We start from the raw sequence: 20,392 nt of genomic DNA on the forward strand, positions 1-20,392 counted from the left end.
ACCCATCGCAGGGCAGACAGACAGACACTCATACCCAGGGGCAATTTAGCATGTCTTTGAGCTGTGGGAGGAAACCGGAGAACCCAGAGGAAACATGCAAACTCCACACAGAGCGGACCCCGGTCACCCGGCCAGGGAATCGAATCCAGGCCCTCCTCGCTGTGAGGCGACAGCGCTACCCACCACGCCACCCCATTCTGAACATAACAAATTGAACTATTAATGTTAAATTGTTAATGTTATGGCTGTAATGCTGTGCCTTATGAACAGCTTTGTACACCATTTTTTGGGTTTGGAAAGGGAAAATCTCAGATTTTAGAGCAAGTGCTGCTGCTGAAGTTGACCCCTGTGTCCATTTAATCCCTCGCTCCTTCTAGCACTCATCTAATAAACGTCACTGGAGCTAGGGAAATGTTGAGGCCAAGTTGACAAATGCATGTTTTGAGTATTGAAACGGACGACATGTAATTCCACTGATGACCAGTGGACTGAAAGCTTTTTCATTAAAGCCCCCACCTCCTCTTCCACTGGGGTTGAATGAGGATTGTAACAGTGTGCCAGTGTGTTCATGTGCTCCCATTTTACAGTCTATTAGCCTGAGGCAACATAATACATTAGACACCGTCTTCATTGTATGTGTGTGTAAGGTGGGTGCTTCATTAAGTGGTTCTCTGAGAAGCTGGAGGCTAAATTTCTATAGAAGGCATGTTCAAATGGGTACATCATTTCCACATGAATAAAATCTGTTACATCAGCACAACTCGGCCTTTATGTTTATTTTTTCAGTAGTAGTGTTGATGTAGCATATTTTATTCATGTGGAAATTGTGTGCAGATTTGAGTCCTGGAAATTCAGGTCATTATTTTTCTCAGTGCAGAAATTATACTGCAACAAAAGTTGAGTGATAAAAGCAAGGAGTGACTTCAGGCGAAGGTTAGCGATTAACCAGCCTGCTGCTCATTTGAAGTAAACACAGGCACAGATTTACTTGCTATTACAGAAACAGTGTGTGCAAGTCAGTTTGTAGTCTTATAAATCTTTCGTTGTTTGTATTATCATTCAGTGAAAGCGCATGTAGTGTAGGGATGCGCAATATCAGAATTGGTGTGTAATAGTTTAACTCCCTATAATCCCAGTCTCACGATTGGCCCCTCCCAGTCCATGTGTTCATGTTTTGGTTTTACCCATCTGCGTTTTTGTTTTGGTTTAGTCCACCCCCTTGTTTTGTAACTCCTCCCCTGATTGTCTCCACCTGTTTTCCACCTGTCCCTCGTTATCCCTGTTGTATTTAAGCCCTATGTTTGCACTTTGTCTTTGCTGGTCTTTGTATCGGTCTTTGTTCTTGCCCTGTTTGCTGTATTGGTCTTCGTTTGAATATCTGTGTTGTTTGTAGTGTTTGATTCTTGTTAGAGACTCTGTTCTTTATTTTCATGTCTGACCCACGATCTCTACGTATTGGCTCTTTGACCCTGGACCGTTATGACCCTGATTCTGGATTTGCCTTCAATAAAAGCCGCTTAACTCCACACATGCGTCCGCTACCTCGGTCCGCGTCTCACCCAGGCTTATTATTTGGTAACTGCAGGGACTTCAGTGGAAACTGTTCTTAAGTTATAGAAGTGTGTATTAATACTGGCCATTAATTGACACAGCTGTAATAAAACCCTGGCCATTTAAGTGGTAAAAACGTATATACACAGCAATGCATACATACCGGGCTTCATTAATCAGGCTTGTGTAAAAAAGAGTGCTCATTTATTACTCGGCATCTGATTAGGAAACTTTCTTACAACATGGAAACAAGCAGAGATTTAAGTGCAAATGATAAATCAGTGTCAGTGCATGAAATCAAGCACCAGCCTACCTGTACCTCATTTACATATCATTTACATGAAGCACGCCCCAATTTATGCAGATGTTTTGGTAGGAAGCCAATAAAACCACAGCTTTCAGCAGCTTGTCAATGTCAATGGCTGGGTTTGCAGGTGAGTTAGAGCAGTGAGTGCCCTCACCCATACAACCCCTCCAATCCCCCACCAAATTTTGTAGTGTTAAAATTACGATGACTAAAACGAATAAAATGTGAAATAAACAAAACTACAGACAGTAGAATGATGTGCTGGTGTAGTGTGAATATTTTCCTAAATTTACAGATTTTAACACTGTATTATTGCAGTGTATGAGATGCTTCTGCACTAGCTGTGTTTTGTTAATTTTTGGGCCGTTGTTATTAGAATAAAGTAAACATGGGCTAGTTCCAGCATTTGTTTATACCAACATGCTTAAAAAATTTATTATTATTGATATTTTGTAAGTTTACAGCAAATGAAGAATTTCAAAACTGTTGGACAGTTACAGTTTACAGTCTGATTTGACTATACCGAACTGCTTATATGAATAGTCCAATGAGTATTTCACTGCTGTCGGAACAAAACCTCGTATCTCCATTGTTGTTGTTGTTCAGTGTTTGACATAATTTGAAGATGCCTGTTGCCCTTTACAGTGTCTGTGAATTTCATTGATGAATGGACCAAAACAAATGGGTCAAAATGACTTTGAAAAAAGTCTGGTTCCATTGACTTACATTGAAAGTAAACATGCTTTTTCCCTCTCCTGTAAAGTTGCCATTACGGAGATATGAAGTTTTGTTCCGACAGCAGCGATATGTAGCCCCTCTTGCACAAAGGATGTAAGTGGTAGCGTTCTTAAATGACTGCCTTAAAAGCCACAGCTATTGTGTGCCTGAAAGAGCCTCAATGCGTCCTCCTGTTGTGGAGGCACTTCCTCTCTGAATGTAAGAGAGATGAAAGAGTGACAAAAAGAGAGACAGAGCAGCACCCAAGAAGGAGCAAGCAGAAAAATCGCAGAGACGGAGAACAGGGGCAGAGCTCTCAAAAGGACGGCTGTCCACATTAATGCCCTTCTGACGTCTTAGATGGGAAGGATGCTGAAGGTTAATGTAAAAGCAGTGCTGCTCCTCTGGTTGTGGGTCGCTGAGAGATGGTCTGAGTCACAGGGGCACTACTGAACGTCCCCACAGATTAGCTTTATATGTGCCGGATGTGGGTCACTGTTTCTGCAGCAGCAAACAGCAAAAAGGGCATCATTTTTATTACACTCATAGCACTTCACTGCGTTGGAAACCCTTCTCTCTCTGATCTATATAGCTAGAGCAGATCCTTTGGAAGGCTCTATTTGTCACTTGACTGAAGCTGTAGCAGCAGATAGATCTGATTTAAGTCTGGACCTATGCCAGAGAGCCCCTCTGAGTCCCCAACCCTGGCACTGTTTAAGGGTCTAAGACCCACAACACTTCTGAGGCGTCACACGAGTGCAAAGCAGAGGCCTTTTACTCCAGTGATGATGTAAAAAAGACTTTGTACCTAGATCTGTTATTAGATTAGAGCATTATTCCTCCACTCCTCTGTTCTTTTCTGAATCAGGCTGAATGAACCTATGTAGGCATTCTTTTGAAGGAAGTAGTAATCGTTCAATTCAAGGTAAGAAATTGTAGCGCTCAATTTAAAAAGCCACGATGGCAAGCAGGAATATGTTGTTGTGGTTAATATGCCACCATGCCAACGTAAGATCAATAACACGACCAACAAAAAAACAAGGAAAAAACTGATCTAACGGTGTGAATACACGCTCAATAAGTTGTATTTTCTCAGTGTTCTATAAAGATTGTCTAATTTAGCAAGGAACGAAACATTTATAGGTGAATTGTAACGTGGAGCGATGATTAGGTGGACGCACGTGCGGAAAAAAGCAAGATTTAAGTGCAAATCCAAACTCAGAACAGTCCAGGGTCGTTGAGCCAACACGGATTGCAGCAGGCACAGACATGACGAAATAAACACAGAATTCCAAACAATACAAACACGTCAAACTTCCAACAGTACATACAATACAAAGACAGACACAGACCAGGGCAAACACGGGGCTTATATAGCACAAGGGAATGACCAGGGACAGGCGGAAAACAGGTGGAAACAATCAGGGGCGGAGTCACAAAACAAGGGGGCAGGACAGTGAGATAAACACAAATGCATGTGGACAGGACTGGGAAATAAACACAAGGCACATGGGGGAGTGGGAGGAGCCAATCGTGACATGAAATCAGATTTTAACTGGTTTCTTCACTCCTGAAGGCCTTACAGGCCCCTTTAATCTCCTGTTCTGTTCTTCACTATCACTACTGATTAACGTGTATACTGTTTTCATAGTAGTTACTGATTTATTCGTAGTACTAACTGAATAATTGGATGTAGATTATTAACCAAATAAAAGTCTGGTGGTGATTTGACGAGGTGTCACGATACAGCTACTGTTTATACAGTAGACACCGTATGCAGTGTGGTGACAAAGCAGCACCACGAAACTATGCAGTACAGTAGTACTGACTTTAGGTGACTTCATAGTTTGATATCATGTGAAACATTACACATCTAAAACTCGGTATGTCGTCCTCCTCTGATTATTGTTATTTTATTAAAAGAACATAAATATCTGGTTCTTCACATAACAGATACAAGAAAGGCAAACATCTGGAATTTAGTATTTTTTTAATAAAATGTTGTTTGTATAGTTGAAAAGCAGCAATATATTAAACTAGGTAATCATATGCAGTTATAAGTGTAAATATTAGCATTGCAACTTTACAAATTAGGTTATTTTAACATTGTTTTTTACTCAAACGGTGAAGGCAAATCCTATGTAACATATTTTTTTGCATTTGAGACCTAAAAATGAAGCTGACTCCTCTTTTTAAATCTGTGCATGTGATGTTAATATGTAAAGATGTAAAACATGGTCTGAAAAACTCCCACGAACTCCAACCCGACACCTCTGACTTTCAAATGATTATTTCAGGCTTTACGGGGACGCTCACAGCAGCACACGCACATCGTATTTTAGCACGATTATTCTCTCCTGACTCAGTAATGCTGCTCCTGTAATGTGACGCAGCTTTAAAATATTTTAAGTGTACTTTTATAAATCCAGGGGACATGTATGCAGTCTCAGACAAGCCGAACACAATGAGTGCAACTGAAACAGTCACCATGAGTCCGTGGTGTTGATTAACCTCAGCCTGTGTTTAAAATTAGCTCATAGTCAGTTTTCAGTATGTGGCTGTTTACTGATCTGGAGAAGTGAGTTGAGAAAGTTCAGCTCTTTAAAAAGTGTTGCTTCAACTCGAATTTTCCAGGTCAGGCAGAGTCTGCTGTGAGTCATGAATACAGTATAGATTGTTGTCTTAGTTAAACCATTTGGCACAAACATGTTTTAAACGCATTCATCATCCCTACTGTACAGATATTTTAGGTGAACCAAATAATCCTGTAGTTTAAGTTGTGAACCTGAACTACAGAAGGCTTCTGTTCATTAAAAAGCATGAAATTAATGATGAATTGTAAAGACAAGCATCATTTTTTGAGCAGATTGTCGTCCAACCTCTGCTATCTCCTTATTTATACTGTTTTCTACCTCTAATTTTCAACAGACCAGTCTTACTTTACAACATGTTTGCAGGTTCAGTTTAAATAAATATATATATATATATATATATATATATATATATATATATATATATATATAAGTAAATATGTTAATTTGTTTATTAATAGATTTTCCTTTTCAGTTTAAACAAAAATGAAATTGTGAAAAATATTTGCAGTACTTTTTAATAACAGGCCCTAATTAGCAGCCCCTTAATAACTGTCTAATATTCTGTTAATGAATGTTAATACTTATATGAGAGTTACATATGGGTTAACAAATGACACCATTTGAGTTATTACCCATTTACTTAGTGACAGATCACTAGTCATTTTGAAATCTAATCATTAATTATTGTTTGTTATTTTATTATTTTATATTATATTATTATTACTTAAAACTTGTAATATTAATTTGTATTTTCATACTTATATGCTAACATTTTATAGGCATGAAAACCTTTCTTAATAATTATGAATGACTCGTCAACGTTCTGATTTAAATGATTGCTAACTTGCTACTTTGTGATGCATAAAATTAGATAATCATTATGAAGTGATTAATATGTACTTTAAAATCTTTAATAATCATTAACTGGGTTTTTGTCAGTTATGATTTACGATGTATATGCAAACACATTATTTTACTTATTATACTTAAATATTAAACATTTATGAAACAGATAGTAATTAAGCTTCTGTTTCCAAGGACCTGTTATATTATATTATATTATATTATATTATATTTCCCAAACACTTTATTGCTCTTGTCTTTTGATTTTATGATGAACTTCTTCTACAAAGTGTAGTTTTGAGTGAGGATCATATCATTCTGGTCTTTTTTTTATGAGCATGTGGGATGTGAGAAAGCTGTAGGTTGTGTGGAGTTTCAAATGCGCAAAAAACTAAACTGTTTAAAGCTCAAACTTTTGACATTTCTGTTGTTTCTGCTGTAGAAATGTAGAGATGGCCAGTGTGTTGTACTATTTTTGGGACTTGATTTTGTTCTGGAATAATGAGGCAAGTTTAAAAATATCGCTCACTCATTGAACCCAAATCTGCATGCAGTACTGCTCTCTTGCATCAAGGCAATCCCCCTTGTGTTCTTAGAAACCCACATTAGTGCAATCTGACTCTCTTTTTTTCTCACGCTCTCTCTCTCTTTCTCTCTCTCTAAATTCTCTGTAATTCACCCTAAAAAGCACTTCCTGTATTAGATGATGGCAGGCTGAATTTGTCCTTTGTGGGAGCGTGTGCTTGTGCAGCAGCTTTATTTGATTGGCTTACATGAGAGGCTTGGCTCATTCGGTAGGGAATGGATTCTTCCTCTTCGGTTGTCTCACTTCTCTGTCCTCCTAAATCACGGTGCTGCTTAGTGAAGTGTGGATGGGCTGGTGTGCAGCACGTCTGGCTGTAGCAGTGAAGTCTGGCACAATAAGTCAGCCATCTGCTCTGTGGGGTTTCTGCCTCTCTGTTCGTTGGTCTCTCTCTACCTTGAACTTAACCTGCTCCCTAAAACTCACACATGGAGCTGAGTTGCTATGCGCAAATCCATTTCCTGGAGTAAGTAGAAACTTTTGTCTCCTTTAGGGGAAGCTATGCTGGTTCTTCTTTCTGATGAGTGTGTTTGTTACTGTTTATAATATTGTATTGTTTGGGTTGGATTTGGATGTGGAGTGTGTCGCTATGTGTAACTAGAGACTGTATAACCTCTGTGTGTCTCTGTGAGTAAAAGTGAGTAAAAAAAAAGAAGGAAAAAAAAACCAGAAATCATATTTTAATGCAAAAATGATGCAGAAGTCTCAATCACTGAATATGATATCAAATGTTTTCTTCTATACCTTAGTCTTAAGTAAGTTGTATTTTCTGCTTTCATTCAGTGATCTTGAGGTCTGGATTCTGGGGTGGTCAGTCCATTATTAAGCAGCTTCTTTGTTTCTTTTGCAATTTTTCTTTTTTTTTATATGTTTCCTTTTCTCAGTAAGGGCTTCTTGACAGCAACACATCCTTTCAGACTCATAGTGTTGAGCTGCTCTTCTCACAGTGGAAGGATGGACAGAAACACATGGATTTATTCAGATCTGAAGCAATTAAATAAGTAAAATAAATTAAGGGTGGTCTCTGAGTTTTGCACAGTACTATATGTGTATGTGTGCGTGTGTATTGGTTACATTGGACATGTGTGCCAGTGCTGGCTGTGGGCTGTGGGCTTTGTCTTTGAGTACTGGGGTGTGAAACCACTCAGTTCCTCTTGCCTGCTTTGGACTGGTTGTGTATGTAAGAGAAAAGAACTTTTTTGTTTTTACAGTTGAAGGGTTTATAGTCACAGTCACACACACACATTATCCCCTGCCTGAAGTTTCACAAACATTTTAAGACCACCTCTACTGCCACTAGCCTTATTTACACAAGAGGAATTCTGTGTGTGTGTGTGTGTGTGTGTGTGTGTGTGTGTGTGTGTCTGTGTGCGTGTGTGTGGTTCTCACTGCTGGCACTCAGTGAGAACATTTCTGATGTGTCCGTGTGGGACTTTACAGCACTCAATGTGAGTGTGAGAGTGAAAAGGAAGAACAGAGAAAGTGAGAAAAAAGTAATACACAGAGAGAGAGACAAAGAGAAAGAAAGGATAGGGAGAGACATAGAGAGAGAGACATAGAGAGAGAGAGAGAGAGAGAGAGAAGGACAGCAAGAGAGGGGGATAGAGAGTGAAGAGTGCATCAAGGCAGAAAGTAAGAGAGAGAGAGAGAGAAGGACAGAGGGACAGAGAGAAAAACTGTCTCTCTGAGAGAGAGAGACAGGAGGAGAGTGATCAAGAAAGAGAGAAAGAAAGAAAGAAAGAAAGAAAGAAAGAAAGAAAGTCAGTGAAAGAGAAAGGAGGAATAAGAAAGAGTAAGAGAGAGATAGACAGATAGAGACAGAGAAAGTGAGCGAGAAAAAGATTGAGAGACAAATAGAGAGACAGACTGTGGGGAGAAACAGACAGAGTGAGAGAGAGATGGAGAGATAGAGAGGCAGAATGTGTGAGTGTGTGAGAGCAAGAGGGGAGAGAGACAGAGAGTGGGAGAGATGGAGAGATAGATAGAGAGGCAGAATGTGTGTGAGAGAGAGAGAGAGAGAGAGAGAGAGAGAGAGAGAGAGATTAGTAGTATCAGTGGCTGTAGCTTGGTCAGGCAGCCCCTCCCTGACCTAGAGAGAGAGAGAGAGAGAGAGAGAGAGAGAGAAAGAGAGAGAGAGGAAGGAAAGAAGAGGGGGAGGAGACAAAACCATCCTGCACCTTGCAAGAGTGCCGCTTTTCTCTATCTTCCACTGTGGTGCTGTCTGCACTCCTCTCACTCTGTTATTGTCATTGCTGATGTTTTGTGCTGCAGTGAACTAGCTTTATCTCACCCACTGACCATGAGGACTCTCCACAGGCTGAAGTTGATGAGTTCTCCGAGCCTCAGCGAACTGGGCAAGAGTGAGAAGGCAGCCTTGGAGGAGAGGGGCACCCAGCAGTGCAGGGCAGGGGCCAACGCCACCTGGAACAGGTACCACACCAACACATCTCAGTACTTCGGCTTCAAACATTAATGTGGTAACTGTCTTAGAAGTAAGCCTGACTGCTGCATTACTGCTGAGGTTTCATTAGAGCTACTCTGCAGACTCTGAAGTTTGGTAATAATAATAATAATAATAGTGTTTACAGAACTTTTCCTTTAGTTACAAGAACTCAGTGTGCTTTAGACAAGAAAATAAGCATAATGTTAAAAAGGTAAAGCACAGAGGAAAAATGACTATACACTAGACAGAACTGTCCAGAAGGCAGATGCACCATAGGCCTCTGTCCTCAAATTGAGTTGATGTATAGATTATTTGTGTTATGGTTTCGTATCTGTATGAAGAGAGAGATGACAGAGAGATACTTTTTGCACTTCTTCAAAGCCGTTTGTTCTGCTCTGTCATTTCTGCGCATGTTTTTCTCTCCTGACGTGGAGAAGATGCTAGCATTGTCTTGTCTGCATACAGTTGAAACATTCCTCAGTCATTCGTGCACTGCACACTGCTGTCTGCTGCAGATTGATGTATTTGTCTGTAATAGCGTGTTTTAACTGTACGTTAGTGCTAGGGCTCAGTGGTCAGTGCAAGGTTGGCTTTTGGTGGCACTGAACGTCCAGCCCTTCTCTCCATCAGCTGGTTGAGATGCAGAGGCGAACACAAAGAGGTCACTGAGAGAAGAGAGGCCTTTGTGTTTCCCCTCACACTCTTAATCTCACACACACACAGAGAACAGCGCATGGGTGGTATTCGTGCTGTTAATACAATCAGCCCCTGATGAGGTTTGTGTGTTTGTATGTGTGTGGCTGGGAGGAGGGAGGAAGGAGGAAAAGCTGTTTGGCATCACTTAACGCCACAGGCTGATAGTCGTATTTCATCATGTACTGACAATATCAGATAGCTCAGTTGTTAAACACTGATTTCAGTGGCATCACTTTTTTCCTCCTTATTGAAAATCCATGGTTGGATACTGTCATTCCACATATCTGCAGAAGTTTGAGCATTTATTTAGCTGATAGAAAATGCATGTTTCCAAATGACAGTATCACGTTAGTGCTTATTTTCCTAGGCGTGTGCAACGCCTAGTCAAATTGCCTGTTTTGTTCACACTTCCTCCTCAGAGAACACACCCTAAATCTGTCATTTTTTAAAAATGTTTTTCTATTTCAAATTTTAGTGCGCAACCTATTTTATTTGCTGAGTTTAACATATTGGGAAAAATAAAACATAAAATGTGGTCTGTGCAAAAGTTATGGCACATTTTATTTTGTGAGTTTTATTTTTTACAATATATTAAACTCTGCAAATAAATAGAAATAGTGCATTACAATTAGCGGAAAAATAGAGAAAAATGTCAAATCTTAGTGTGTTATTTGTAGAGGATCTGTTAACTTGTTTTTGCTTAGAAAATCAACAAAATATAATTTGACTGGGGCTGTTCTAACCTTTGCATCTGGCTGTAAATATCATGATAAATAATGTGTATCAAGAAAATATTGTGATATTATATTTTTGCCATACTACCTTTCACCAAATCCACTTATTCGTGTGTGTGTGTGTGTGTGTGTGTGTGTCTGCAGCATCCATAATGCAGTAATTGCTGTGTTCCAGAAGAAGGACCTGGGAGATAATGAGCTATACTCCCTGAATGAAGGGGTCAGGTAAGCGACATTTATTTATCTCTCCTCTTTCCACCTGCTCACGTAAAGTCCTCTCAGGAACACATATAGGCCCATAACCAATGTATCATCCCTTTACCGACTTGCTGTCTAAATATCTGAAAGCTTTATGAGCTGAGGACACACCTGACAAACAGTGTTATGTCTGAAGTTGCTCATCAAATGCTGTGCACCTCCTGAGTAGTGGAAACTGATACTCTTTTTAACACCCACTCTACCCCGCGAAAACAATTACAGAAACAAAGAAGCCAAAACCACATGTTGATTTTCCTGAGCTGATCTGAGTGTGGTGAGTCTGAGTTTGAGTGAAACATCTGTAATTGTTTAGGTTGTATTTGCTTACAATATTGCAGAAAAAGTTGAAGCACAGCACATGCTGGTATGTTGTCTTGAGTACTAAAGACCTGGTGGTCTGTCAAGTGGTTGCTTCAACCAGTTCACATTTTAAAATCATTTACATTTACAGCATTTACTCTTATCCAGAGCAACTTACAAGAAGTGCAATAAGTAAGTAAAATCATGCTTTGAAATGCAGGGGTGTTTTGTTACAGGGCTCTCAGTGTAGCCACTATGTATACATTCATTATACATATATATATATATATATATATATATATATATATATACAAACACACACAGATCTGTGTGTATATATATATATATATATATATATATATATATATATATATATATAAAACACCTAAGAAGCTCCTTAGGCTTCTTTGTAGCCGTGTCAATACAGAGATAATAAAGTAAAACTGAAAGAATTCTACGGAGCTGACCTACTTTGAAATTCTGACAGTCTGTCACGTTGGCAAAGCAGTGAAGTGATTCACAACTACATGGTCACAGTTTCACAACCATTCAAAGTGATGAGTTTTTATTATTTTGTTTTCGAAGAGCTCAACAGTGGAAAGTGGTAGAACTCAACAAATGGAGTTTTACCACTTTAATCCCACTTCGAAAATATATTAGTAATCAGACGAGCACTTGAATAATGATCAAGTAATAACAAAGTATACTTATATCATAGCCTTGTAAAGATTCTAAAATATACACACTATATATTTAAAAGTTTGTAGACGCCAACTTTTAAGCTGCACTCACTGCTGACACAGGAGTTCAAATGCATGCACAGCTTGTATAGTCTCCATAGAAAAGCACTGCCAATAGAACAAGATGCTCTGGAGCATCCACACATGAGCCAAAGGTTACCATGTCCAATGCTAAGCGTAGTTTAGAGCAGTGTGAAGCCCCTCAGCAATGAGCTGTGGAGCAGTGGACCTGCAGTCTCCAGAGTGATAGGTTGGATGGGTTGGAGTGGCCTCTGTGAGCCAGAACTAATCATCTAACATCAGTGTCTGATCTCACCAGCACTCCTGCTACTGAACGCAATCAAATGTTCCATCCAACATTGGATGAACAGGTGTCCACAAACATTTGGCCATATAGTGTGTGTATGTATATGTGTGTGTGTGTGTGTGTGTGTGTGTGTGTGTGTGTATGTGTATATACTATATTGCCAAAAGTATTCACTTGTCTGCCTTCACACATATGAACTTGAGTGACATCCCATTCTTAATCCATAGGGTTAAATATGATGTCGCCCCACCTGTACTGTGTGTATATATGTCTATATCCATCCATCCATCCATCCATCCATCCATCATCTTCCGCTTCTCCGGGGTTCGGGTCGCGGGGGCAGCATCCTGAGCAATGAAGCCCAGACCTCCCTTTCCCCAGCCACTTCCACTAGCTCCCTGGGAGGGATTCCGAGGCGCTCCCAGGCCAGCTGGGCGATATAGTCACGCCAGCGTGTCCTGGGTCTTCCCCGGGGTCTCCTCCCCGGTGGACTTGCCTGTGACACCTCCCAAGGGAGGCGTCCAGGAGGCATCCTAACAAGATGCCCGAACCACCTCAACTGGCTCCTCTCGACGTGAAGAAGCAGCGGCTCTACTCCGAGTCCCTCCCGGATGACCAAACTTCTCACCCTATCTCTAAGGGAGAGTCCAGCCACCCTGCGGAGGAAACTCATTTCAGCCGCTTGTATTCGCGATGTCGTTCTTTCGGTCATTATCCAAAGCTCATGACCATAGGTGAGGGTGGGAACATAGATCGACCAGTAAATCGAGAGCCTTGCCTTATGGCTCAGCTCTTTCTTTACCACAACAGACCGGTAAAGAGCCCGCATCACTGCTGACCCAGCACCAATCCGCCTGTCAATCTCCCGCTCCCTTGTACCATCACTCGTGAACAAGACCCCGAGATACTTAAACTCCTCCACTTGAGGCAAGAGCTCATCCCCGACCCAGAGAGGGCTCTCCACCCTTTCCCGCGTGAGAACCATGGCCTCGGATTTGGAGGTACTGATCCTCATCCCGGCCGCTTCACACTCGGCTGCAAACCGATCCAGTGAAAGCTGAAGTTCACGGCCTGATGTCCCCAATAGGACCACATCATCTGCAAACAGCAGCGATGTGACCCTGAGGTCACCAAACCGGACACCCTCCATCCCCTGACTGCGCCTAGAAATTCTATCCATAAAAATTATGAATAGAATCGGTGACAAAGGGCAGCCCTGACGGAGTCCAACTCTCACTGGGAAAAAGTCTGACTTACTGCCAGCCATGCGAACCAAGCTCCTGCTTTGTTTGTACAGGGCCTGAATGGCTCGTAGCAAAGAGCCATGTACCCCGTACTCCCGAAGCACCTCCCACAGAATACCCCGGGGAACACAGTCGAATGCCTTCTCCAAATCCACAAAGCACATGTGGACTGGTTGGGCAAACTCCCATGAACCCTCGAGAATCCTGGAGAGGGTAAAGAGTTGGTCCAGTGTTCCACGACCAGGGCGGAACCCGCACTGCTCCTCCTGAATCCGAGGTTCGACTATAAGCCGGACTCTCTTCTCCAGTACCCTTGCATAGACCTTACCAGGGAGGCTGAGGAGTGTGATTCCCCTGTAGTTGGAACACACCCTCCGGTCCCCCTTTTTAAAAAGAGGCACCACCACCCCAGTCTGCCAATCAAGTGGCACCACCCCCGATGTCCACGCAATGTTGAAAAGGCGTGTCAGCCAAGACAGCCCCACAACATCCAGAGCCTTGAGGAACTCGGGATGGATCTCATCCACCCCTGCAGCCCTGCCGCCAAGGAGCTTTTTAACTACCTTAGTGACTTCGGCCTCAGTAATGGACAAGCCTATTCCCGTGTCCCCAGACTCTGCCTCCTCACTGGAGAACGTGTTGGTGGGATTGAGAAGGTCCTCAAAGTATTCCTTCCACCACCCAATGACGTCTTCAGTCGAAGTCAGCAGCACACCATCTCCACTATATACAGTGCTAGTGGCACACTGCTTTCCCCTTCTGAGTCGCCTGACGGTTTGCCAGAATCTTTTCGGAGCCGACTTAAAGTCACTTTCCAAGGCCTCACCGAACTCTTCCCACACCCGGGTTTTTGCCTTGGCAACGACTGAAGCCGCAGATCGCTTGGCCTGTCGATACCTGCCAGCTGCCTCTGGTGTCCTACAGGCCAACCATGTCCGGTAGGACTCCTTCTTCAGCTTGACGGCATCTCTCACCTGGGGTGTCCACCACCGGGTTCGAGGATTACCGCCCCGACAGGCACCAACTACCTTGCGACCACAGCTACAGTCAGCCGCTTCAACAATGGAGGAGCGGAACATGGCCCATTCTGAGTCAATGTCCCCCACCTCCCCCGATATCTGGTCAAAGTTCTGACGGAGGTGTGAGTTGAAGATCAATCTGACAGGTTCTTCAGCCAGATGTTCCCAGCAAACCCTCACTATACGTTTGGGTTTGCCTGGTCTGACTGGCATCTTCCCCCACCACCTGATCCAACTCACCACCAGGTGGTGATCAGTTGACAGCTCAGCTCCTCTCTTTACCCGAGTGTCCAGTACACATGGCCGCAAGTCCGCTGACACGACTACAAAGTCAATCATTGAACTGCGGCCTAGGGTGTCCTGGTGCCATGTGCACTTATGGACATCCTTGTGTTCAAACATGGTGTTCGTTATGGACAAACTGTGGTTTGCACAGAAGTCCAAAAACTGAACACCACTCGGGTTCAGATCAGAGAGGCCATTCCTCCCAATCACACCCCTCCAGGTCTTACTGTCGTTGCCCACGTGAGCGTTGAAGTCCCCCAGTAGGACAATCGAGTCTCCAGGAGGAGCACTTTCAAGCACCCCTTCCAAGGACTCTATGAAGGCTGGATATTCTGAACTGCTGTTCGGTGCATAAGCACAGACAACAGTCAGGACCCGTTCCCCAACCCGAAGGCGTAGGGAAGCTACCCTCTCGTCCACCGGGGAAAACCCCAACATACAGGCGCCGAGTCAAGGGGCTATGAGAAAGCCCACACCTGCCCGCCGCCTCTCACCATGGGCAACTCCAGAAAAGAATAAAGTCCAGCCTCTCTCAAGGAGATTGGACCCAGAGCCCAAGCTGTGTGTTGAGGTGAGCCCGACTATATCTAGCCGGTATCTCTCGACCTCGCGCACCAACTCAGGCTCCTTCCCCGCCAGTGAGGTAACGTTCCAAGTTCCAAAAGCCAGTTTCAGCAACCGAGGATCAGAACGCCAAGGCCCACGCCTTCGGACACTGCCCGATCCACAATGCACCGCACCCCTACTACTGCCCCTCCCATCGGTGGTGGGTCGATGGGAGGGGGGACTCATGTAGCTCCTTCGGGCTGGGCCCGGCCGGGCACCATGAGTGAATGCCCGGCCACCAGACGCTCGCTGGCGAGCCCCTCCCCCAGGCCTGGCTCCAGGGTGGGGCCCCGGTAACCCTGATCCGGGCAGGGTACACAAGTCCTGCTTTGTTGTCCTCATAGGGGTGGTTATGGATCACACTTTGTCTGGCCTGTCACCTAGGACCAGTTTGCCATGGGAGACCCTACCAGGAGCTTTTGCTCCAGACAACATAGCTCCTAGGGTCCTTCAAGCACACAAACCTCTCCACCACGATAAGATGGTGATCCATGGAGAGGATATGTCTATATATATATATATATATATATATATATATGTGTGTCTATATATATACAGTGGGGAGAACAAGTATTTGATACACTGCTGATTTTTCAGGTTTTCCCACTTGCAAAGCATGTAGAAGACTGTAATTTTTATCATAGGTACTCTTCAACTGTGAGTGATGGAATCTAAAACAAAAATCCAGAAAAATACATTGTATGATTTTTAAATAATTAATTTCCATTTTATTGTGTGAAATAAGTATTTGATCATCTATCAACCAGTAAGAATTTTGGCTCTCACAGACATGTTACCTCTTCTTTAAGAAGCCCTCCTGTTCTCCACTCATTACCTGTATTAACTGCACCTGTTTGAACTCGTTACCTGTATAAAAGACACCTGTCCACACACTCAATCAGTCAGACTCCAGCATCTCCACAATGCCCAAGACCAGAGAGCTGTGTAAGGACATCAGGGATAAAATTGTAGACCTGCACAAGGCTGGGATGGGCTACAGGACAATAGGCAAGCAGCTTGGTGAGAAGGCAACAACTGTTGGTGCAATTATTAGAAAATGGAAGAAATGCAAAATAACAGAAAATCTCCCTCGGTCTGGGGCGCCATGCAAGATCTCACCTCGTGGAGCATCAATGATCTTGAGGAAGGTGAGGAATGAGCCCAGAACTACACGGCAGGACCTGGTCAATGACCTGAATAGAGCTGGGACCACAGTCTCAAAGAAAACAATCAGTAACACTCTACGCCGTCAAGGATTAAAATCCTGCAGTGCACGCAAGGTGCCCTTCCTCAAGCCAACGCATGTCAAAGCCCGTCTGAAGTTTGCAAATGACCATCTGAATGATCCAGAGGAGGAATGGGAGAAGGTCATGTGGTCTGATGAGACAAAAATAGAACTTTTTGGTTTAAACTCCACTCGTCATGTTTGGAGGAAGAAGAATGATGAGTACAACCCCAAGAACACCATCCCAACCGTGAAGCATGGCGGTGGAAACATCATTCTTTGGGGATGCTTTTCTGCAAAGGGGACAGGACTACTGCACCGTATTGTGGGAAGGATGGATGGGGCCATGTATCGTGAGATTTTGGCCAACAACCTCCTTCCCTCAGTAAGAGCACTGAAGATGGGTCATGGCTGGGTCTTCCAGCATGATAACGACCCAAAACACACAGCCAGGGCAACTAAAGAGTGGCTCCGTAGGAAACATCTTAAGGTCCTGGAGTGGCCTAGCCAGTCTCCGGACCTGAATCCAATAGAAAATCTTTGGAGGGAGCTTAAAGTCCGTGTGGCCCAGCGACAGCCACGAAACCTGAAGGCTCTGGAGGAGATCTGTATGGAGGAGTGGGCCAAAATCCCTGCTGCAGTGTGCAAACCTTGTCAAGAACTACAGGAAACGTCTCATCTCTGTAATTGCAAACAAAGGTTTCTGTACCAAATATTAAGTTTCTTTTTCTGGTGTATCAAATACTTATTTCACACAATAAAATGGAAATTAATTATTTAAAAATCATACAATGTATTTTTCTGGATTTTTGTTTTAGATTCCATCACTCATAGTTGAAGAGTACCTATGATAAAAATTACAGTCTTCTACATGCTTTGCAAGTGGGAAAACCTGAAAAATCAGCAGTGTATCAAATACTTGTTCTCCCCACTGTATGTATATGTGTCTATATATATATATATATATATATATATATATATATATATATATATATATATATATGTATTTGATCCATATTTTTCCTTGACACCCTCACAGCCGCCACAGAGACTTGTTACATCATGAGCTCAATTTACTGAAACACTGTTTGGTCAAACCAGGAGCTGCTTTTTAACTATATATAATACTGGGCTTCCTCGAGGAGAGGCTTGGAAATGGTTAAACAAACACACCAACATCCATAAAATCACATATATACATATATACACATATAAAATGATTATTAATATTCTATAAATGTTGTTTATTCAAATATTAACACTTTTCTCAACAAAGAAACACAAAGTACACAAATAAATAGATTTTGAAAATGCCTAAGTACTGTATGTATATATGTATGTAGTTTTTATTCCTTCATTCATTTCTGTATTTATTTATTAAGTCTTTCGGTCTTTCGATTTTCCCCCTCTTCCCTCACAAGACTGAATCCTCTTTAAATACCATTCCACTTCTGTCTCGAGTCGTATTTCATTCTGTCCCTTAAGAGCTGTGCTGTCTTGTGCCATTGCACTCAAATAACTTGGCCAGTGTCAGATGTTTGAGGTTTTGCTACACGTCTTGTTGTTTAATGTGGGTTGTCTTTATTTAGCCATGGGTGTTTGATCTGCTACACTGCGTTGTTTGTAGTGCTAGGTTTGCTACCAAGGCGAACATGGAACTGATGTCTAACAGCAAGCGATTAATGTCCCACTGCAGCGCGGCATGTCAGATTCTTCCGCTACATCAAGCTGCAAACACATGTGCGTCCCAGTCACCCTATGACACGTAGCTCTGTAATGGCTAAAGTGGAGAGTTTGATGTTTTAATAGGTCGTAATTGCCTGAAACTGCAGTGAGCACACATACAAGTCTGTAGGTGTGTGTAAGAGACATGGGCCGGGTGGGAATAACCCACAGGGCTGATTCTGTCCAGCACACTTGGAGGGAGTGCTGCTAGGTTTCCAGTGACCCAACAGAAACTGTAGTACTCAAAGTGACTGTGTTGGATAAATGACACTGAATGCTGTTTTTACTTGCTCATCTGACACACATCTGAGCCTTTCCTTAATGTCTGAATCACAAAGAAATCACACTAGGTCTATTTTTTTATTGCAGGCATGGACCACATCTCTATATACTGCTGCAAGTGACCGCAAGATAAAGCTAATGCTTATCTGAACATCTGACACTAATCAAGCCCTGTGTGTAATATAATGAATGAAAACTAAAGGCAAACTGTGGTGTAACTATCTCTGTAAACCATGTAAGCTACCATGTACAAAGAGCAGACTCGTTGATTGGCTCATGTGGGGTGGTTCGTCTTGGAAACGCAAGTATTTTGTGGCCTGGTGTCTCATTTCCTGTGTCTGTATGATCACAGAGACCTCATCAGTTTGAGACACAAAGGAAACAGGAAGCACCTGCTCCCACTGCCCACAAAGAATAGTGGAACAGAAAGCCAGTGTGGGGCTTTAATGCAAAGATCAAAGGTTTAATAAAATCCTGTGTGCATGGTTGGGCATTTCAGACATGACTTAAACAAGACACAGAAGGTCACTAAGAGTTCATAAATCAGCGAAGCATGGTCACTGAGGTAATGTTTTCTGACTGCCCTGCAGTTTCAGACTTCGGAAACTCCCTGTGTCCTTATGAGGCCACCTGTTTTGTAGCCTGTGTTAGACCGCCTGTGGTCAATTATATTATGGGAAGTAAAGGGCCCTTTGCATGGACAACATTTTCCTTGCATTTCTGAAATACAAGAATTTGATATAGGATGTAAACACTACTAAAAGTTTCAAAACATACTGTTCACTCTCCAGTGTGTGAAGTCCATATATATGGAAACTAAAACAGCTTGTTTTGATTTTGTTGTTTTTGTGATGCCACATTTATTAGGCTACAGCAGTTAAGCCCCGTCCATTTACAGTTAAGTTATTAGGGGACTTTAGATACTTATTTGTATGCCAAAGTTTAGGCACCGCTGGTCAAATGATGGCCTGCGATGGACTGGCGACCTGTCCAGGGTGTATCCTGCCTTCCGCCCAATGACCGCTGGGATAGGCTCCAGCACCCCCCCGCGACCCTGAGGGAGAAACGGCTTGGAAAATGAATGAATGAATGGTCAAATGACGAGTTTTGTTGATTGTCTAAGTGTAAGTAAGTTACACGTCATCTATAGAGATCACATAAATACATAAATACTATTTATTGGCTACATTTAATATACATTTTTATTTTTTCCCCCGATATGTTAGACTCATCAAATATTTTAAAAGATGTGATATTTAAGTCCCTGTAGAGGGTGTCTTGACTTATTTTAATTTAGAAAATCTATAAAACATGTCATTTGACCAGTCGGGTTCAATCTTCTGCACACAAGGCACAGGAAAAAAGTTTAATAAAGAGATGCTGGAAAATGGTCGTTGATTATGGCAGAACAATGTAGGATATGGGATCTTTAAGTTGTTAAGTAAGAATAATTCTTCTTGATTAAGTCGTGGCCCGATCATCATGTCTCCACCTGTGCTTCCACAAAGTCACATAAAGCTGCACCAGTACTTTTCAGACTGCTGCACACACTACACGATTGGGTAGCTTAACACGCTTGAAAGAGAACGCTAACTGCCAGGGATCATTGACAGATTCTAGCATCAAGCTGAGTGATGGGGGTGAAGGGAGAGAGATTGAGGCCATTTATGCTCTCTTGGGCTCTCCGGATCACCGGATTTCAAAGTGAAAGTCTTTTTTATATATATTTGTATATATTTATATTTATATCTGTGCATCACGTAATTAATTGATTTGTTCACTTGTGCACTTCTTCACTTAATCAATCTCTCCTTTCCTTACTCACGCACCCAGTCCCTGCTTCTTACACTGACCGTGCTGGGTCTTGTGTTGCAGACAGCTGCTGAAGACTGAGCTGGGCTCCTTCTTCACAGAGTACCTGCAGGTGAGCCAC

General features: G+C 42.5%; 1 protein-coding gene across 2 annotated transcripts in view; it reads left to right on the forward strand.

The window, feature by feature from the left end:
- The window catches only part of prr5b (proline rich 5b (renal)), a 43,420-nt gene that overhangs the window by 8,255 nt on the left and 14,773 nt on the right, over nt 1–20,392 (forward strand). Inside the window, exons 1-4 of one of the 2 annotated variants that reach the window (XM_017706411.2) lie at nt 6,850–7,061; nt 8,912–9,025; nt 10,613–10,693; nt 20,335–20,383. In XM_017706411.2, the coding sequence (XP_017561900.1) occupies nt 7,024–7,061; nt 8,912–9,025; nt 10,613–10,693; nt 20,335–20,383 (282 nt within the window). In that variant the 5' untranslated portion in view covers nt 6,850–7,023. Of the gene's footprint in view, nt 1–6,849; nt 7,062–8,911; nt 9,026–10,612; nt 10,694–20,334; nt 20,384–20,392 lie in introns of those variants that run through there. The other variant, XM_017706412.2, reaches the window with a different exon arrangement.

This window comes from Pygocentrus nattereri, chromosome 11, assembly GCF_015220715.1.
Source record: "Pygocentrus nattereri isolate fPygNat1 chromosome 11, fPygNat1.pri, whole genome shotgun sequence".
Lineage (NCBI taxonomy): Eukaryota > Metazoa > Chordata > Actinopteri > Characiformes > Serrasalmidae > Pygocentrus > Pygocentrus nattereri.